At 40.7% G+C, this 17,584-nt stretch overlaps 1 protein-coding gene across 2 annotated transcripts in view; it reads right to left on the reverse strand.

Moving 5' to 3' along the window:
- Positions 1-2,970: 2,970 nt before the first annotated feature.
- The window catches only part of rassf8b (Ras association domain family member 8b), a 37,571-nt gene continuing 22,957 nt past the window's right edge, over positions 2,971-17,584 (reverse strand). For both annotated transcript variants that reach the window (XM_085252299.1, XM_085252298.1), the window contains exons 2-9: positions 13,486-13,642; positions 9,900-10,250; positions 9,582-9,787; positions 9,230-9,433; positions 8,999-9,073; positions 7,929-8,051; positions 7,129-7,255; positions 2,971-6,625 (exon numbers count right to left, since the gene is read on the reverse strand). In XM_085252299.1, the coding sequence (XP_085108425.1) occupies positions 6,510-6,625; positions 7,129-7,255; positions 7,929-8,051; positions 8,999-9,073; positions 9,230-9,433; positions 9,582-9,787; positions 9,900-10,250; positions 13,486-13,597 (1,314 nt within the window). In that variant the 5' untranslated portion in view covers positions 13,598-13,642 and the 3' untranslated portion in view covers positions 2,971-6,509. The remainder of the gene's footprint in view (positions 6,626-7,128; positions 7,256-7,928; positions 8,052-8,998; positions 9,074-9,229; positions 9,434-9,581; positions 9,788-9,899; positions 10,251-13,485; positions 13,643-17,584) is intronic.

The raw sequence follows: 17,584 nt of genomic DNA on the forward strand, positions 1-17,584 counted from the left end.
CAGAGTTTCTTCTGATAAAACACTTGATGTTATTGCAACCCTGTGGAGAGCTCTGCTTTTGAATCCAGAGAGCTCAAGATAGAGAAATACGTCGATGTGGGAGGAGGATTTGTTGTGTGATTTAGAGATAAATACCCCTCTAAGCTGACATGTTAGTGGTAATAAAGCCTAAATCTGACTATATCTGACTATAACTGACTGGGATGATTCAACTTTTCTTATTTTACAACATTTTGTAGAGTGTAATCAGTTTTTTATATTCACTGAGTAGCACTAATAACAAGGTAACATAACATACAAACAGTGGTGTTGTTAGGATAAAACAATGCACCTATTTATATGCTCACTGGCCAGTTTATTAGGTACACCTTCCTAGTACTTAGCAAGGTGTAACCTTTGATCAACTGTACTGCAGCTTAACTCAAGATTCATCCGACCAGGAAATGTTTTTCCAGTCTTCTGTTCACCAATTTTGCCAACCCACTGTGGTCTTCTGCTGCCTTGGCCCATCTGCTTCAAGGTGTCATGTGTTATGCATTAAGAGATGCTCTTCTGCATATCTTGATTGTAAGGAACAGTTATTTGAGTTGCTGTTGCCTTCTTGTCAGGTCTAGCATCAACAAAACATCTTATTTCATTGTTATCAGACCATTACCTTCTTTGTAAACCTGAGATGTTGTTGTTTCTGCAGTTTCTGAAATACTTAGATCAGCCTGTGTGGCACCAACAACTGTGCCACATTCAAAGTCACTTAAATCACCTTATTTTCCCCCATTCTCATGCTCATGTTGAACTTCAGGAGGTCTTCTTAACCATGTCTACATGTCTAAATGCACACTGAGCCATGATGTTTGCTGATTACATATTTGCATTAAGAAGCAGTTTAGCAGGTATAGCTAATGCTGTGGCCGGTGAGTGTATGTTTGAGGTATATAGGTTGCAAAATTAAGTCATCTTTGATAATCCCTTTAAATGAAGTGTAGGTTTCCGTTAGCACTTACCTTGCACAAAATGTTTACACTGGAGTTTGTGAGCTGCAATCTAAACTCTAATCCCATTTTCTCCTCAAGCGTCCATTAAAAATCACTCACACTAAACATGTTCTAAAAATAGTTTTAACTGAAGAAGATGGTCGTGTTTTAATGGCTGGAGGCTTAGCTGGTGCCTGCGTGCTCAGGGCTGCTGTCATTTACTTATGAGATTTATTCCCTAATGATATATACAGTATGGCACAGTAAAAATAGCAAACTGGTGAATGTAATGATGGTACCTGATAAACAATAGGAGACAAGTGGGGTTTAGAAGTAATCAGGTCAGATAAAGTTAACAGCATTTAAGTCTACAAATCTTCAAGTATCTTCTGGTGTGAGAAGGTCACCAATGTAATCAGAGCCCCTCTGACCCAGCTGTTGAGCTCCATTTGAAGTATTAAAGTTATATTACAGTGGTGAGAGCGGGAGAAAGGACTTCTGCTAAAAACACCTGGTGCGATAACCCAAGTTTGCTAACTTTGTAAAGTATCAAAAGTATGCCTCCAAAGTTGAAAACAACCCTTTGAAATTGGGTCCTTTTGGAGAAACTTTTATTCCAGTCGATCTCAACTCTCTGTCTCCAAAACAAAGCCTGCTGGCCGGAAAGCTCAGAATGATTCTGACAGTTACTCGATTTGCGGAGTGAAAAATAAGGAGACTACTGCGGCTGTGCTTCCTACAATTCAGAAACATATTAAAAATTAAGTTGTTTTTATCCTTCACAGATTTAGAGAAGGTCATCGCGCTTGTATCTTATCTTGTTTAACTGCACGAGTTGCCCACGCATCTGCAGCTTGGTCAGGAGGACTTTTTTTCTGCTGGAAAACTGAGTGCTAAATATTCAGAAGTAGACCTGGCACACACAAATGTAAATGTACCATTCCTCAGATGAAAAGTCACTTTGTTTTTGCTTTTTTCATTTATTTTTAAGCTCATACTACCAGGATTGGGAATGTTGGTTGCAATTTAAACTTTTGGGAATGATGCTAGCAGCACACATTTCTTCTCTCTTAAGTAATCTCTGTCCATCAAATACTGAATTGCCACCTAGGCAGTTGCCCCAGGATGCTACTTCAGCCTCCAACCCCCCCACGTTTGCAGCGTGTCACTTGGGTTTCAGTAATTGACCAGTTGCTAAATCCCTCCCCACATGGCTACAACAGCTGTCGTGTAACTATTAGATTTCTTCACATGGTGAAGCTGTGTTCACTGTATGCAGCCTTGTTTTGTTTTAACAAAGAATACAGTAAAAGTTTAAAAAATGATTACATTTCCTCTTTTTTCTGCGCTAAAATTCACCTTCAGCAGTTAAAATAGTAAGCTAACAAGCTTGCTAGCTTAGCAATAAAAATGCAATTACATGTGTCATTTTATATGATCTATCATTTAAAAGAAGCCAGTTGGAAATAATAAAAATCTACCAGAAAAACCATTCAAACCAATTCTTGGCAGTAACATGAGCTATATTGATATATTAGCCAATAAACATGTTTGCTTATTGCATTTCTTCTATTGGTCACATGCAACAAAAGATGCAGAAGTGCTTTTTGAGCTTTCTCAGACCGGAGTCCAAGTACCAAATTTGTTTTTTGCAGACCATTGTGTTTCTAAGACGTGGCCTCCACCAGTTTTGATTGGCTATAATGGACAAAATATTGTAAACATTAAAAGTACAATAAATAGTTTACTCCTGCGAGCCTTGGTCTATTTTTTTTCTCAAGATTGGTGAAAATTGTGCCACCTGTGAACTGGATCCTAATAATATACCATCCTATAGTGCTATAATCTCATTGTGGTCCAAGTAACACAATGACCCATCATCTTTCAAAAACATTTTTTTCCCTGTCCACTTCCACATTCTCTGGCAGAATGTGAAATTTCCAGCTTTTTCTCGTCAAAAATGAAAGAAAAAAATGGAGAAAAGTTAGCACAATAGTAGCACGGCATAGAAGTTTATTGATTTCTGGCATCTTGTTACAGTAGATAATAATTTCTTTATATATTTTACATTGTTCTCGATAGTTTTTATTTCTTCCATAAATAGTGGCTTAACAGTGACCCAAAGACTAAAACAGAATCAGTTCTAGTTCTGACAAAAATATTGTTAATGATTTCATAGTTAAAGAATACAAAACCATAACATTTTGAATATACAATTTGTCATGATGTTAGCCAAGCACAGTCCATCCAACAGTGTTTTGTAAATGCTTTAAGATGCGTTTCAAAAGCACGATTGCACTGCAAAATCATCGGCTTGAACGAAACCCCGGATTATGCCTCTTATTCTTGCCTCGTCTGGTGTATGTCTCCATAATACATGAGATACAAATTGCACTATATTCCATGTGAATCACCAGGCAACAGAAACACTTCACTTTGAGTACATCTCTTACTTTGGGGATGTGTGTTGTGTCGTATCTAGGACCCCGTGCTACACGTTATACTTGTCAAACAGCTGTTGAAGTCCCCGAGAGACCAAACAACCACTTTAACTTGTCAAATGGCTCGAGACATCGTGAACGGCGTTTATCCATAATTACTTTCAGTCCATTCTTGTCTGGGTAATTCTGTGTATCCCTGAGCCACAACATTTTTTTTTTTTTAAATAGCTTTCAAAACCTCTTGATGGCTGTTTCCATAATGGCTCCATCATCTCATTTGTATATGCACTTTTGATAGCATTATAGACACCAATTATTGGCAATGTCTCTAAACATGAAAACAAGGAAAAGAAAAAAAAGAGCAATGCAGGTAAACGTATTGCCATCTCTCTTTTACATTCGTGAATGTTATTGTTTGTTTGTTTTTTGCCAAAGTTAAATGAAAAGGCATGAAAACGCCATTTTTTGACTAAGCTCATTCGTCATCTACGAGGCAGAAGGGACAGTGCAAACCAAAACCAAAATGAGTCACGGCTTGCTGGGAAACCAGTGAAACCAGTCGCACATTATTGCATGCACACGCTGCCTATTGAGCTACAGCATTATAATCTAACATCTTAAGCACTCTGCATTTATCTGACTTCAATCTACTTTAGAAACAGTCCGTAGATTGATGTGATATGTAGAAATGTACAGTTTTTGTTCTCTTTATAAGGCATGCCATTGTGATTCCTTTCTCAGCAGGTCACAGCGTCTGTGTCACAGCTGGAGTTGCTGATAATGCTGCAATCCTCTGTAAGTGTCCCCGGACAGTTTCAGAAGGCCACGGGTCGCCTTTGCACAGCAAAGCAAACAGTCAAGCGAGGCTCTTCACACCGGAGGGAGGGTTTCACTTTATTATACACCTGCAGCTTCTTCACATGGGTTCAAATAATAGTCGATAAGATTTGGAGCCTGCAAAATGAAGTTAGCTACACAGAGAACACAGCGAGGGAAATTCAGGTTTGTAAATGAGTGGAAAAGATTTGTTGTCGCCCAAATTAAATCAGCTCGAAAAACAGAGGGAACGTGCTTCTTCTGAAGACGGGATTCAAAGCATTAAACTGCGAGTGATATTCTCGGCTCTGAAACTTTAGTTATATTTGCCCACACACTTTTGCAATAAGCACCCGCAAGTTGCAAGTGGGAAATTTTGGCTCCCATCTTTGGTCTGGGGGACAAAAAACACACACACACCAAAAAAAAAACAAAAACAAAAAAAAACAGGGCCAATATTGATTTTTTATTTAACATCTGCAATTTTTTGCAGTTTTCTGAGCCCATACTGAGGATCCACAAGCAGTTTGGGTTTCTCCAATTCAGCTGGCAAAGGTTCATACTAACATCTTCTATCTCAGACTTCTAATACTGTCTTTTGTGATATAAATGTCGTCTTTCTGCGTGAAAGAGCTGACCGTAAAATATAAAATATGTATGGTGTGCAGCGCAGCCACCATTTGAATGAAGCTGGTATTTTTATTAAGCACAAGCTGCACATACACAAAAAAATACATTCATTTAACCATCTGTTGTGTGACACTAACTTTGGTTCATAGAAGACATCTTAAGTTTGTTAGAAATCATAGGCTGGTGTGTTGATATGTGTGCGTGTGTGTTCCTGAACACAGTACACAGTGAAACATATCAAACACTCTCACCTTAACACAATTAAAGCTAAAGTGCAGAGGCTTTGTTACAACAACAACAACAACAACAACAGGCATACAGTAAGTGACTCCTAAACACGCACTAATCAGATGACTTAAAGAGCCTTTCGCCTACCTGAATAAAATATGTTTTGCTGCCACCTGGTGGTCACAGTGATAAATTATTTGAGCCTGGATTTACACCCAAGTGTGGAACTTTGTTTGCACCGCCGTTTTTTTGTTTGTTCTTTAAATTCTTTTGTTTTTTGCACAAGTCATCTGTAAGGAAAAAAAATCTGGTTCTTATCTCAAAACTGTAACATGCTTAAACTTCTTAGAAAATAACTGAGATAAAAAGCTGAAATTCTGACTTACAGATGACAAAAAAACCCTTTTTTCAGTGGCAGAAACAAGCTTCCATACTAAAGACATTTTCATTATGAGAAAAACAACAGATGCATGCCTACTGCACAACACATAATACTTAAATTGGACCACATTACAGCCACCATGTTCTACTTAAAATATCACTTCATTGGCCTCTTTAGTCGCCCTCTTTTAACTCTGACATACATTTTATGAGAAATGTTTTCAATCGCCGTCTAAACATACACACGAAGCAAACTCACTAGTTAATTAAAACAAAAAAAAATGTTCAAACTCTTTTAGAAAAAAAAGACTAACCCCACATGGAGTTGTACTGACATCAGTTACCGTGACAAGGAGTCACCTGAATTGGAGCATTTTATCAAATTCACACTGCGCACAGTACTCAGTAGCTACCTTGAGTTCTGTTTCAATATTACATTTACTAACATCTAGTTTTAAGGCAATCAGATATGGCTATGCTTATAGCACAGGAGTCACTGTTTGTGCATGCTCATGCATCTGTCTCTTTTTTTGGATGGAGACGAGTACGCGTGTCAAACTACTGCACTGTGAAATTCTCTCATGATTTACTGCACGTGTTATAGTTTTTTTGCCGGGAATCGCTTGACTAATAAATGATTGTGTATTCAGAGTGTGTCCGGAAGTGCTAAAAAACCCCAAACAAACAAAAATAAAAACACAGTAGCTGGTATGTAGAGAAAAATGGTGCTGTTGCACTTATCCTTACTCACTCATGGGAGCTCAGACTGTGCATTAAACGGCAGATGATGACATCAGTTTAAGTTTAAGTTCAATTCTAGTGAAGAGGAGGCAGTGCAGTTTTCTTGTCACACTCTTTTTTTTTTTTTTTTTTTGGCAAAAACCCTCCATATTGAAGTGCCACTCTGACACTCTGTTGCCTTGTAAGAAAAACATCTATTTGTGGAGTCATTTCTTTGCTTTTCTGTGTGTGGAAATAGTTTCAGTAGCATAAAGCTGCCTTGCTGCCGCCACAAAAGAATATGCCTCCTGGACATTTAGGGTCAAACGTAGATGCCTTCAGGGTTGAGGGTGGACGAGACGGCGCTCTGAAGGGCACGAAGGTCACTGGGTAAGAGACGGGAGGAGCCGAGTCGTTTCAGGGAACCGCACTCCGTCTCTGCAGCACACAAAAAAGAGATGGTCATTTAGCTGTGAGGGGTATGAACATCACTGATATATGATTCTGATCTGACATCCCACAAGTGATTAAGTATCAAATGAGAAAAAAAACAAACTATGTTACAGCAACCCAGAAAGAGGAAGATGCAAGGAAAGAAGACGACGATGCTAAGGAGCAGCCAAAATAAATAAAGAAGACAAAGAGAATGGAGAAAGTTTTTTTATGTAAAAAATGATGTGATTAAAATAAAAACAGAGGATTTTTCTTTGGCTTTATATTGAGAATTCCATTGCTGGTCCATGTAATGGGGCAGTCCTGCCTCACGTAGTCTAACAGGTCATTCTCAGTATGACCATAAGGTGGCACTGTGTCCATACACATCTAAAAGCAATACAGTATGTAGAATGCCTCAGCTGCAATCAGCATTTACAGTAAACTAAATGCTTTCAAGAAGGTGGTGATCTTGTAGAGTTTCTGTCAGTGTGTACGTGTATTTATACCGCTGCTGATGTCTTCTGATGGTTCAGCCGGCAGCACAGTGACCTTGGTACCAGTCTGCTGAATGAACTGCTGTAGGTTGACCTGTCGAAGCTCTTTTGTCAGCTGCTCCAGCTCCTGCTCTTTCTCCTATAAAGGAAAAAAAACACCAGGATAATAAAATGAACTGTATGCCTAGTCTGATAAAAGTACTGCACATGAACAAATCCACAGCTTACCAAAGCTTTCGAGTGCAGGAAGTTACTCTAATGGAGGTGAATTTATTAGGTCAAAATGAAAAAAAGATTGATGTTCTGCTCAGGATCTCTCCAGAGTCATAGTGTAGTTGAGCCAGCCAAAGAAAAGTATCAGCTCACAGATGATTACACAACTGCAGGCAGGGGATTGCGTACTTATTCAGGCCCCTCTCTAATCAGGCAAAGAATGCTGCTAATTCCCTCCCTCCCATTCCCTTCTCGTTACCTCACGCTTCCCACATCTTACTGGACTTCACCCTACTTCATACTAGGATGCATGCAGGCAAAGATCCATCGCACATTGCTGCGAGCCAGAGATAAGGCTTTGCTTCACTGCCCACAACTTAATGAGCTTAGATTTCTATGGTTCCACCTGTGTGCTGAGGACTAAATTTTTAAACCAGCGTCAGCGGAGCCAAAGTTTTCCGACTTCTTAATAAGATTTTTTAAAACACTTTCTTGAAATCTGAATTCTTCAGCCTCTTCCAAAGTTAATGGGAACACAATATTTTAAGCAAAATGCCAGGATGGGCCTCTAAAATAAACAACTAAACAGTTGAGCTGACCTGTAATCTCTTGCCTGACTGGCTGAGCGAGCGTTCCAATGCCCTGCAGCTGTTCTCCAGCCGTGCTGTTTGTTGGCTCTGCATTTCCAACTCTGCCCTCACTTTCTCCAGCTGGGCTTGTACCTGAAAGCCAGAGTGGAAGGGAAGTCAGGAAGCCAGCGCTCATCGCAATTTTCCAGGAGAAATATGCAAAAGAAACTCAACCATGTAGGAAGACTTTTTCATGCTTTGACATGTTTTGAACTTGAATAAAAAGTTTTTTAGCTCTGCAAAACTATTCATCCAAGTTTAGAACACATGTGTCGGTTTAACAAAACATTTTTCTCAACACAACTTTATTTAAATAGCATCAAAACACAGCAGCAGTTGCCTCAATGTGCTTTATATTGTAAGGTAAAGACAATAATACAGGACAAAGATATGGTGTGGAAGAAAGACCGATTAATAAAAACTAATGACTAAATGCAAAGTGGTGTATTAAAACATAGTAAGTGACAAAGGTGACCGAAGAAGAAACGCTCAGTGCATCATGGGAATCCCCCAGCAGGCTAGACTAACTGCACCATAAGTAAGAGAGGATTCAGGGTCACCTGATCCAACCCTATATGCTTTATCAAAAAGTTTCAGAGTAACATTTGAGAGTGAAGTGCTCTGTTGGAGTGATACGGTACTATCAGGTCATTAAGATAAGATAGGGCCTGATTATTCAAGACCTGTATGTGAGGAGCAGGGTTTTAAATTCGATTCTGGATTTAACTGGGAGCCAGTAAAGGGGAGCCAATATAGGAGAAATATGCTCTCTCTTTCTAGTCCCCGCGTCAGTACTCTTGCTGAAGCATTTTTCGATCAGCTGAAGACTTTTCAGAGAGTTTTTAAGACATCCTGATAATAAAATAATCCAGCCTAGAAGTAATAAATGCATGAACTAGTTTTGAAGGAAATATCCTGGTAAAAAACCACAGCATGAGTCCTCACAGTGTTACTGGAGGCCAGGGTAATGCCATCCACAGTAAGTATCTGTTTATGAGATCGGTAGAATGTCCCAAATGTTAATTTTTCAATGACTGCACCTCTTCCTCATTGACCCTTTGTTTCAGCTCAGCCTCCTGCTGCAGTCGCTCCTGCTCCACACCTGCCTCCATGCTCTGGAAAGTAAATAAAAATCTCATTTTTCCCAGCTTCCTTCTTCAGTTAAAGCAGCGTGTTTGTGTTTTACTGACATTTATAGATAAGAGGTTTAACTCGTAAAACCATCAAAACAGGATCTGGTGAAATCAGGCAGCTCGTGATGCTAAGTTCACCTGTATGCGAGCTAGATACTCCGAAAGCTTGGCTTCACAGTCGCGTACGCGGCCCTGCAGCTCGGCTAGCTGTTGCCGCAGCTGCCACTCGCTCTCCTGCTCTATCTGCAACTCGTTCTGCCAGAATTCCTCCTCCTCCATCTCGGCGTCATTCCTCCTCACCTGCTGCTCTAAAAGCAGCAGCTCTTCCTCCAGGTTTCCTTCCTGTAAGGCATGGGATTAAAATATGATGTAGGGATGTAAAAATAAAGATATTGGAAGACATGAAAGTTTAGGGTGCAGACGATCTGAAGATCAGCACATATGCAAAGTTTCTCTCAGTGACTGCACTGGCAGCTGTGGTTTTACTCACATCGCTGGCCTCGCCTGTGGCCTCCTCCCAGTCTCGCAGCTCAGCCTCGCAGCCCAGCAGGCGGCTTTCCAGGGCCTGGAGTTTGTTTCTCTGCAGCTGCACCAGTCGGCTCAGCTCTCTGGCCGGACTCCCAGGTACAGATGCTATTCCACCTCCTCCAACTCTGCTGAGGTTTAAACTCACACCGCGCTGCTTCAACTGTTTGACTAGATGCACAGACAAAAAGGGAAGACTAAGATTAAAAGAAGGAAACTGAACCATTGAAGCTAGCAAAGAAATGACTGGTAAGATCATGGCTAATATTTCAGCTATACACACCATCAGTATCTCTGCTTTTTCCAAATATTTCCCGCAGACCCTTGGTGCTTCCTGTGAAGGTCAAAGATTTGCGTTTGGGTTCCTTTCGTTTGAGCGACCTGTCTGTCCCCGATGGACGGAGCTTGGCCAGAGGTGGAAGGCTCTGGCGGTATAGACCTCGTTCTGGGACACGAGCCAGCCCTTCAGAGGTTGGCCGCTCGCTGACAGACGGGCCGGTCCGCTGGAGGATGAGCTGCACGTCACTGGCATACTGGCCCCACTTGTTCAGGGACACTACAGGGTTTTCATTTGGAGCCAGGTGGCGCTCTGTCTCCCGCCATTTCTCGATCAAAGTGTATCTGCCCGTCCGTCCTGGGACAAAACAAGAAGTAGTTGAAAGGTCCTGACATTTTATGACAGCTTTTCACAATCAGTGGAAGGGAATCCTACACGAAGGGTTTGTTTTTCTGGGCTCTTTTCATTGCAATGGACGGGGTTCTGCTGGAAGAAGGAGATGTGATGTTAATTTACCCCTCCTTCCCTTGATGTTCAACAGGTTTCAGTTGAAACAACCTTTATATGGTGCAAGCATTTAAAAAGTTTTCAATTTGTGGGTGAAAATTAAGTTTTACTTGCAAAGTATGTATAATGCATAATACTGGAAGTTTGCCCCACTCTTCTTTAATTTGAGTCAGTTCTGTCAGAGGCTGGGTGTGTGACCCAGTGCTTTCAGTTGGTTTTGATCACTTTTGTTATATTTTGAAGATCATGTGGAGTTTTGGATTATTATTAATTGGCTGTGAATTGTAGTCTGTTTCACCCTGGCCTTCTGTTCTAGTTGTTATGTATTTCCTGTCTGCCTGTTTCATGTTGTCAAGTCTGTGTTGTCTACGTCTCACCATGTTTCCTGTTTTATTTTGAAAGTCTTGTGTTTCTTTGTTCGATGCATTTAGTTTAAATCTTCTCCTGTGACGTCGTTATTTTCATTTGTGTCAGCTGTTTCCATATGTGTTTCCGCTTCCCCTGATCACCTCCTGTGTGTATTTAGTCTGTGCGTTTCACTCAGTCGTGGTTAGGTAGACTGTTTACCCTCCCACCATGTCAGTTCCTCGTCCGGCATGAGTCAGCTCAGGTCGTGTTCATGCCTCATATTCTTGCTGCTTCATAGTTTTCTGCACGTTCCTGCTCTGAATCATATTTATGTTAGTTATGACAGTTTTGTCATAGTTATCATTTTTCAGTTTTCCCAGTGTAGGTTTTAGTTTACGCCCTTTATTCTTTATCCATGTTCAACCAGCCTGTAATAAACTGCTCGCTTTTTGTTTAAAACTTCAGTTCCTCTCCTCAGTGTCTGCTTTTGGGTCTTCTTCCTCTCTTCTCATGGTCTGACAGTGCAAACCACGACAAGTTCAATGATGTTTGCAGGCATTTGTTTATGCACCGCTCTCTTAAGGTTGTGCTACAGCATTTCAGTCACCTTGAGATCTGGACTTTGACAGGCTTTGATTCTTTTCTTTTTCAGTCATTCTGTTTTAAATTAGCAACAGATTTTGCCGCAGATTTGCTGCTACGCTCAATATCATTGTCCTGAGGTATGACCCAGCCCAAGCTTTAGCTGTTGAATAGATGTCCTCACATTTCTCTAGAGTATTTTGATATACAGATGAGTTCACGCTCGAGTTGGTGATCTCATACACTTGATATGAGGTGTTTGGGTTTTCTCCAAACATGGAGCTGTGTATTATGGCCAAATATCTCCATTTTAGTCTCATCTGTCTAAGGGACAGAAGTTAAAAGTTACAGAAGTGGTTTTCTCTCGGCAGCCCTCCCAAACAAGCCTAGTTTGTTCTGTAACTTTCTAATTGTGCTGTCATGAATATTTCACATGCTAACCAAGGCCTGTGGAGTCTGAGATGTAGCTCTTAGGTTCTCGCAGCCTCTCTAAAAAAAATTGCATGGTCTGACCTTGGGGTGAATATCCTGGGATGTCCACTCCTGAGAACATTAGCATTATCCAAACGCATACCTTTATGCTCAGACCATCAAATTGCCAAATCTTATGCTTTTAAATAAGTGCTCACACTTGCGATTAATCCGTTAATCAAGTGAATTTGATTAGTAGCACCTGGCTACTACTTGCTTAACTCTTGTGGAACCAATACAACTTTTCCACAAGACTATAAGAAAGTTTGGTGCAAACTTTCTTTTTGACATGACCACACTAGCTGTGATGTCCCCAAACTAACTTGTTTAAAGATGATAAAAAAAGAAATAAAATGTTGTCTAGTCTTTCTGGAAATGTAAGTGAACATCAGTTTTCATGTTGACAATTTCTTTTCTGAAGTAAAAACAATCACAGTGTTAACACATTCAAATCTGGGTTCACATTACTTTAGAGGGAAAACTATTCACTTAAATTCCACAGTGAGTGATAAAGAGAGTCATTTATCTGTGCTCTCTTTAAATCTTTTACCAGATCACAGTTTTGCCTTTGTCCGTGTCATCCCTCAGCTTTAAACATTTGCTGAGTAACATCAACAAGGGCTGAGAATGATTCAGCTCACAGATATCCATTAAACACCCTTCTGTATCTGGTTGTGCACCCTGAGATGTTTCAAAAATCACATTGCATGCTGTCAGAGTAAACACCCCGTGGAACCTGTGAAAAAATCAATCCAGCCTTGTTAAAATGATCAAAATAAAGTTCAATGTGTTTTTGCAAAAAACGACAGACGAAACAATGACAAAAGGCTTTTTCACAGCTCTCCCACAGGCTGCACCACTGGCAGATATAAAGGACTTTACCACGGTGTCTAATGCAGTGGGAAAATTCAAGTCAACAAACAGCGTTTGTGTTAGCCAAAGAACGGGGTTCAGTGGTTCAGGGCCTTTTGTTTTGTGTCTCCTGTATTTGTATCTGTACACATAAAGATAAGAGAAAACACTGCCAACTGCACAGCCAACCCCCTTCTTCCACAGTAAGGGTCCTTATAAAAAGAGCTGCATTCATCACTACAGCCATTCAGACTTCAAAGCAGCTTGGCCAGGACAAAAGGCACAGCGAGCACAAAGGACCGTGCCATAACTCTTCCTCTGCTGTCACTGTGAAAGACCCCCACATTTTAACTCTAACCACTGGGGCTACTGAAAAATCAAATATTGAATGTGTTCCTCTAAAAAATGTGTACACATGACTAAATGTCATGATGCCAGTCTTAAATTCACAAATGCAAACGAAGAGGCTGAGCCTGAACTTATTTCTATCAACTGTCAACAAAGGAAAGACTGCAGTATGACTCATCGTGTTTCACAGAGTCCCGTTATGGTGAAAATCTATTTGTGCCCTCTAGTCACTTTTCATTTTCAAGCCACTTATTTCCTCAAGTGTCTGCATGTATGTGGCCTGCCAAATACTGGATGCAACCCACATAACAGAACATCCCAGCATTGATTTATGCAGGACAAAATATAATTTGCACTGCTTTTCCTGGACTTAAGCAGTAAGCAATATTATTTTACTTTCTAGAGACACAGGAAGTAACATAATGTTTCTAAGCATTTGCTACCTGTGAACAGGTTATGTTGTAGTGAGTAATTTGTAGCTTACCAATGGCTTGTGCCAAAGCGATGACCACTTCCTGGCATGTGGTGAACTCCGTGACCCCGCACACAATGCGCTGCACTCCGTCCACCCACACTTTTAGCTCCATGGCCTTCATTCCTCCACACCACAGGGAGCCGCTAGAGATTCTTTATTTTGCATCCTGGAGAGCGAAAAAATAAAAAGTTCGGTAAAATAAATCATGTTTAACTGTTAAGCATCACTTAACCACTATTCACTCCTACACAAGACCCTTAAAGGTTCGATTATAAATATTTTTAGTGGTGGATCCAACCTGATATTACACGCAAAGTGTGTAATAGACAAACTTTGCTTCTCTTAGGTGTGACATGGACGTGCATGCTTAAGTTGCAGTATATAAGCCAACACTACTGACCAAGGAAAGTATGAAGTACATTCCAGGCTCTTTCTATGCCAGGTAAGATGACGTTTCTTTAAAAGTTTGACTGTTTTAATGTTTCCTTTAAATAAATAAGTGTATGTGTGTGTGTAGGACTATTGTACAGCTTCACCTTATTAACTAGAGATAGTTTATCTGAATTTCAGGAGCAGGACCACACCCCAAACACTCCTCTTCCAGTTATACGTCTATAAATAACTACTTGTGCCACACACACACACACACACACACACACACACACACACACACACACACACACACACACACACACACACACACACACACGTTCTGTTGACTCTTCTATGGAGGCATAAGTGGTCAAGAGATCGAATTATACTTATACAGACAAGCCAACCTTTTTCACACGATCAACTAAGATGGAAGCAAATCCCATCTTTGGCTTCAGCTAATGTGGCTAATTTAAAAACCTTTCACTTCTTTTCATTCCACTTTTCAAAATGCCTTTTCTGCTTCCACAATCTGTTGTCACTGCTAATCAGTGTTGGGACTAACGCGTTATTAAGTAACGCGTTACAGTAACTACGTTATTATTGTGGTAACGAGCACAGTAACTAGTTATTATGCCAAAACCGGGAACGCGTTACTCGTTACTGGGATTTAAATAGGCTCGTTATTCGTTACTTCGTGTGGTGGCTATCGCGGAGCTTCCACAGATTCAATAACATTAGCAAGTGGTGGAGGCCAGCAGGTGGATGAAGGAAAAGGGAGGCAAGAGGAGAGACCCGAAGCGGCCGCTGGTCCGAGAGTGTCAGGTGAACTGAACTTCAGGTAAGAAGTTATGACCTGCAGTCCATCTGGGTCAGATATGAACCAAGTTTAGGTGGAGTTTATTTTCATTGTGCTGACTTTTTCGTACTGCGTGCTAGCTAGCATGACGGAGTTTCTATACAGCTGGGTGGGTGCTATGTTACTGATGTTGAACTTTATTTTGTTCATAAGGTTAATTATTAGAGTTGCCAACCGTCCCGTAAAAAACGGAATCATCTCGTATTCAGAGAAAATATTACGTGTTTCGTATTGAGGTGAAAAGGAACAGTTTGTCCCGGACTTCAGCTACAATGAAAAAGACACAAAGCTGGAGTTACTCTGTGTCTTTGCTGCACAGCTGCCTCTTCTTCTCTCATCCTCTTACCCTCCCTCTCCTGTTTCTACTTCAATCATGAAACTGATCAATGATCAGCTGATCGGCTTTTCTCTCTTGTTTATTTATTGCCCACTTTGCGCCAGAAAGAGGAAACCAGCGGATGTCGCGGTAAACAACATTAGCACTTTTAAGCTTGATCAGCTGTTGTTAGAATTGATTTAATATTAATTTCTAGTATCAGCTTATGTTTGCTGGAGCCACAGCTGTAAAGCTGCTGGTCATGATATCGGTTTGGTTATGTGGTGAGAGGGAAACATGAAGATGAAACCAGGAGATGTCCTTACTGAATCATCAGAGCTGTGATGGAGAAACAGGTTTACCTTTTAGGTGACATGAATGAGTTGAAGGGAAGTTATGAACTGTTTCTGAGAGACAAATAACACCAGGATCCTTTTCCAAGTAGCTGACAGCTGGTAACTGTGCAGGGGCGGGTCTAGCAAAGTGTTGCCAGGGGTCCATGTAGGGCATTAACAGGGAAAGGGGGGCACAAGGAAATACTTTCTTATTCTCATTTAAAATGTCTCACTTTTAAAAAAATAATTATCTGAGTCTTACAACAAACGATTGATAGATTGATAGATATATACCATCAGAACAGTGTACATCACTGTCACAACAGTGTTTATTTTCATTCAAAGTCTTTATGATTTTTCCTGTAATGGTGGGCCGGTCTCTAGTCAAAATGCCCGGGACGATTTTTTTGTCCCAGTCCAGCTCTGAATGCAGCTCATCTGCAGTCTGGTGTTACCTACATCTTCCTATTCAGAAGGCAGAATTTCCGAGTTCTGAGTACAATCGAAAGCACCACGACTGCAGTTTTTGTGTTGGATGTAAAAAGCAGGCTAGGATAGAATCAGGCGTGGGATTTCTCCCGTGGAAATGTGCACATTATTTTTTCCTTTCTATTGGTAGGTGGCACAGTGCACTTGTGGCAAGTAAGCAAGCTAGAAGACTGGCAAACTTGCTGGGTATCCAGTTACGGAAGCAACACATTAACAAGAGAATTCTGAGTTAAACCAAACTTACTTTCCCTAGTAACTAGTTACTCTGAAAGTAACGAGTAACTTGAAGTAACTGAGTTACTTTTGATAGAAGTAACTAGTAATGTAACTAAGTTACTAATTTAAAGTAACTTACCCAACACTGCTGCTAATTATGTATGAATAAATCCATTCTGTTACTGGGAGTATGTCTGTGAAGGTTCTCAGTCATCCAGGTCATCATAGTCTAAGGAGCTTGGGAAGAAAAGCGTCTGGTCTTCTTTTCAAGCAACTTAAAGAAGTCCAGATGCTTTTCTTTCCAAGCTCCTTAGACTGTTACTGGGAGGCTTTCTGTGGGGATCTGACAGGCCTGGAAGAGCCTGGAAGAGGCCTTCCCCAAACTGCAGCTTCTGGTCTAAAGCTACAACTTAATTTAAGGGCTAAAAATCTAACATAAAAAAAAACCCCTGTAATAACTCAAGGCCTCTTATGAGTTATCTGCACCAGTCAGCTACCTATATTAAGAATTTGGAAATTCAGACACCAAAAGCCAATTTTCTACAGCTGGGATAACTCAGACATGGACCCATGTAGGTGCACTATCCAAACCTTAGGCTATTCTTCGTATACATGGGCCAGACTGTCACAGATGTTCCAGCAAATTGAGCAGTAACTGCACTGAATTGGGATGGGAAAGTGACCAACACATCTTCAGCCGTGCAGAACGCAGCACTTGACCAGACCGTAAGTGAATGTCCTGCCATGCCAACAAAAAGGATTCATGCCCTAAAAATTGAAAATCTCAACAGCTAGTTTTGACTTGTCACAAATACCTGAAACACTGGAGCATAGATAAGTTGTTGGGTTGTCAGGGCTTGGAGAAATATTACAGACTACACACAGAAACAGCGATGCCCTCCTCAGTCACTTCAGCATCCCTGAGGCGTACACCAAATGTGAGTTATACAGCAGCGCTGTGAGAAACAACACCATGCTGCAATTGTAAATGATGCACAGGCTGCAGGTATTCAGACATACACAAGGCAGTAGCAAAAGTCTTCTGCTTGATATTCATATCAGGCTGGAAAAAGTACAGCTTGAAATATGCAGATGCCACCAGAGTGACAGTTATGACACAGGTGTGCAACCCACACTGCACGGTGCCAGCCACTCACACCAAATGGAGTGTCAAGCACGAGATGGAAGCTTAAAAAGCCACCCTTTGAAGCACAGCTCCCATCACAGAAATCTACAAGTTGAACAGTGTGGGTTTTTTTTAATAATTAACATCAGCTCAGAATTCTGAGCCGCTAATGATGGAGTAGCATGTGATTTCTTTCCTTTTAAATACAGAACACGTAGCATCCAGACGTCTTTGGAAACAAAAACAAAAAAAAAGTATTTCTGCTTTCGAAGTGCATCATTGAATGATACATTGTCTCCACACATAAGGATAATTATATATAACCTGTTATGCAGAGATGGATGTAGCCATACAGATGTGTAAGAGAGCCAGAGCCAGAGATTTCTGGCTCTCTT

Source organism: Mchenga conophoros, linkage group LG17 (genome assembly GCF_057382185.1).
Source record: "Mchenga conophoros isolate Kocher_MC1m ecotype Shallow Benthic linkage group LG17, M_conophoros_male_GT1.1, whole genome shotgun sequence".
Taxonomy (NCBI): Eukaryota; Metazoa; Chordata; class Actinopteri; order Cichliformes; family Cichlidae; genus Mchenga; species Mchenga conophoros.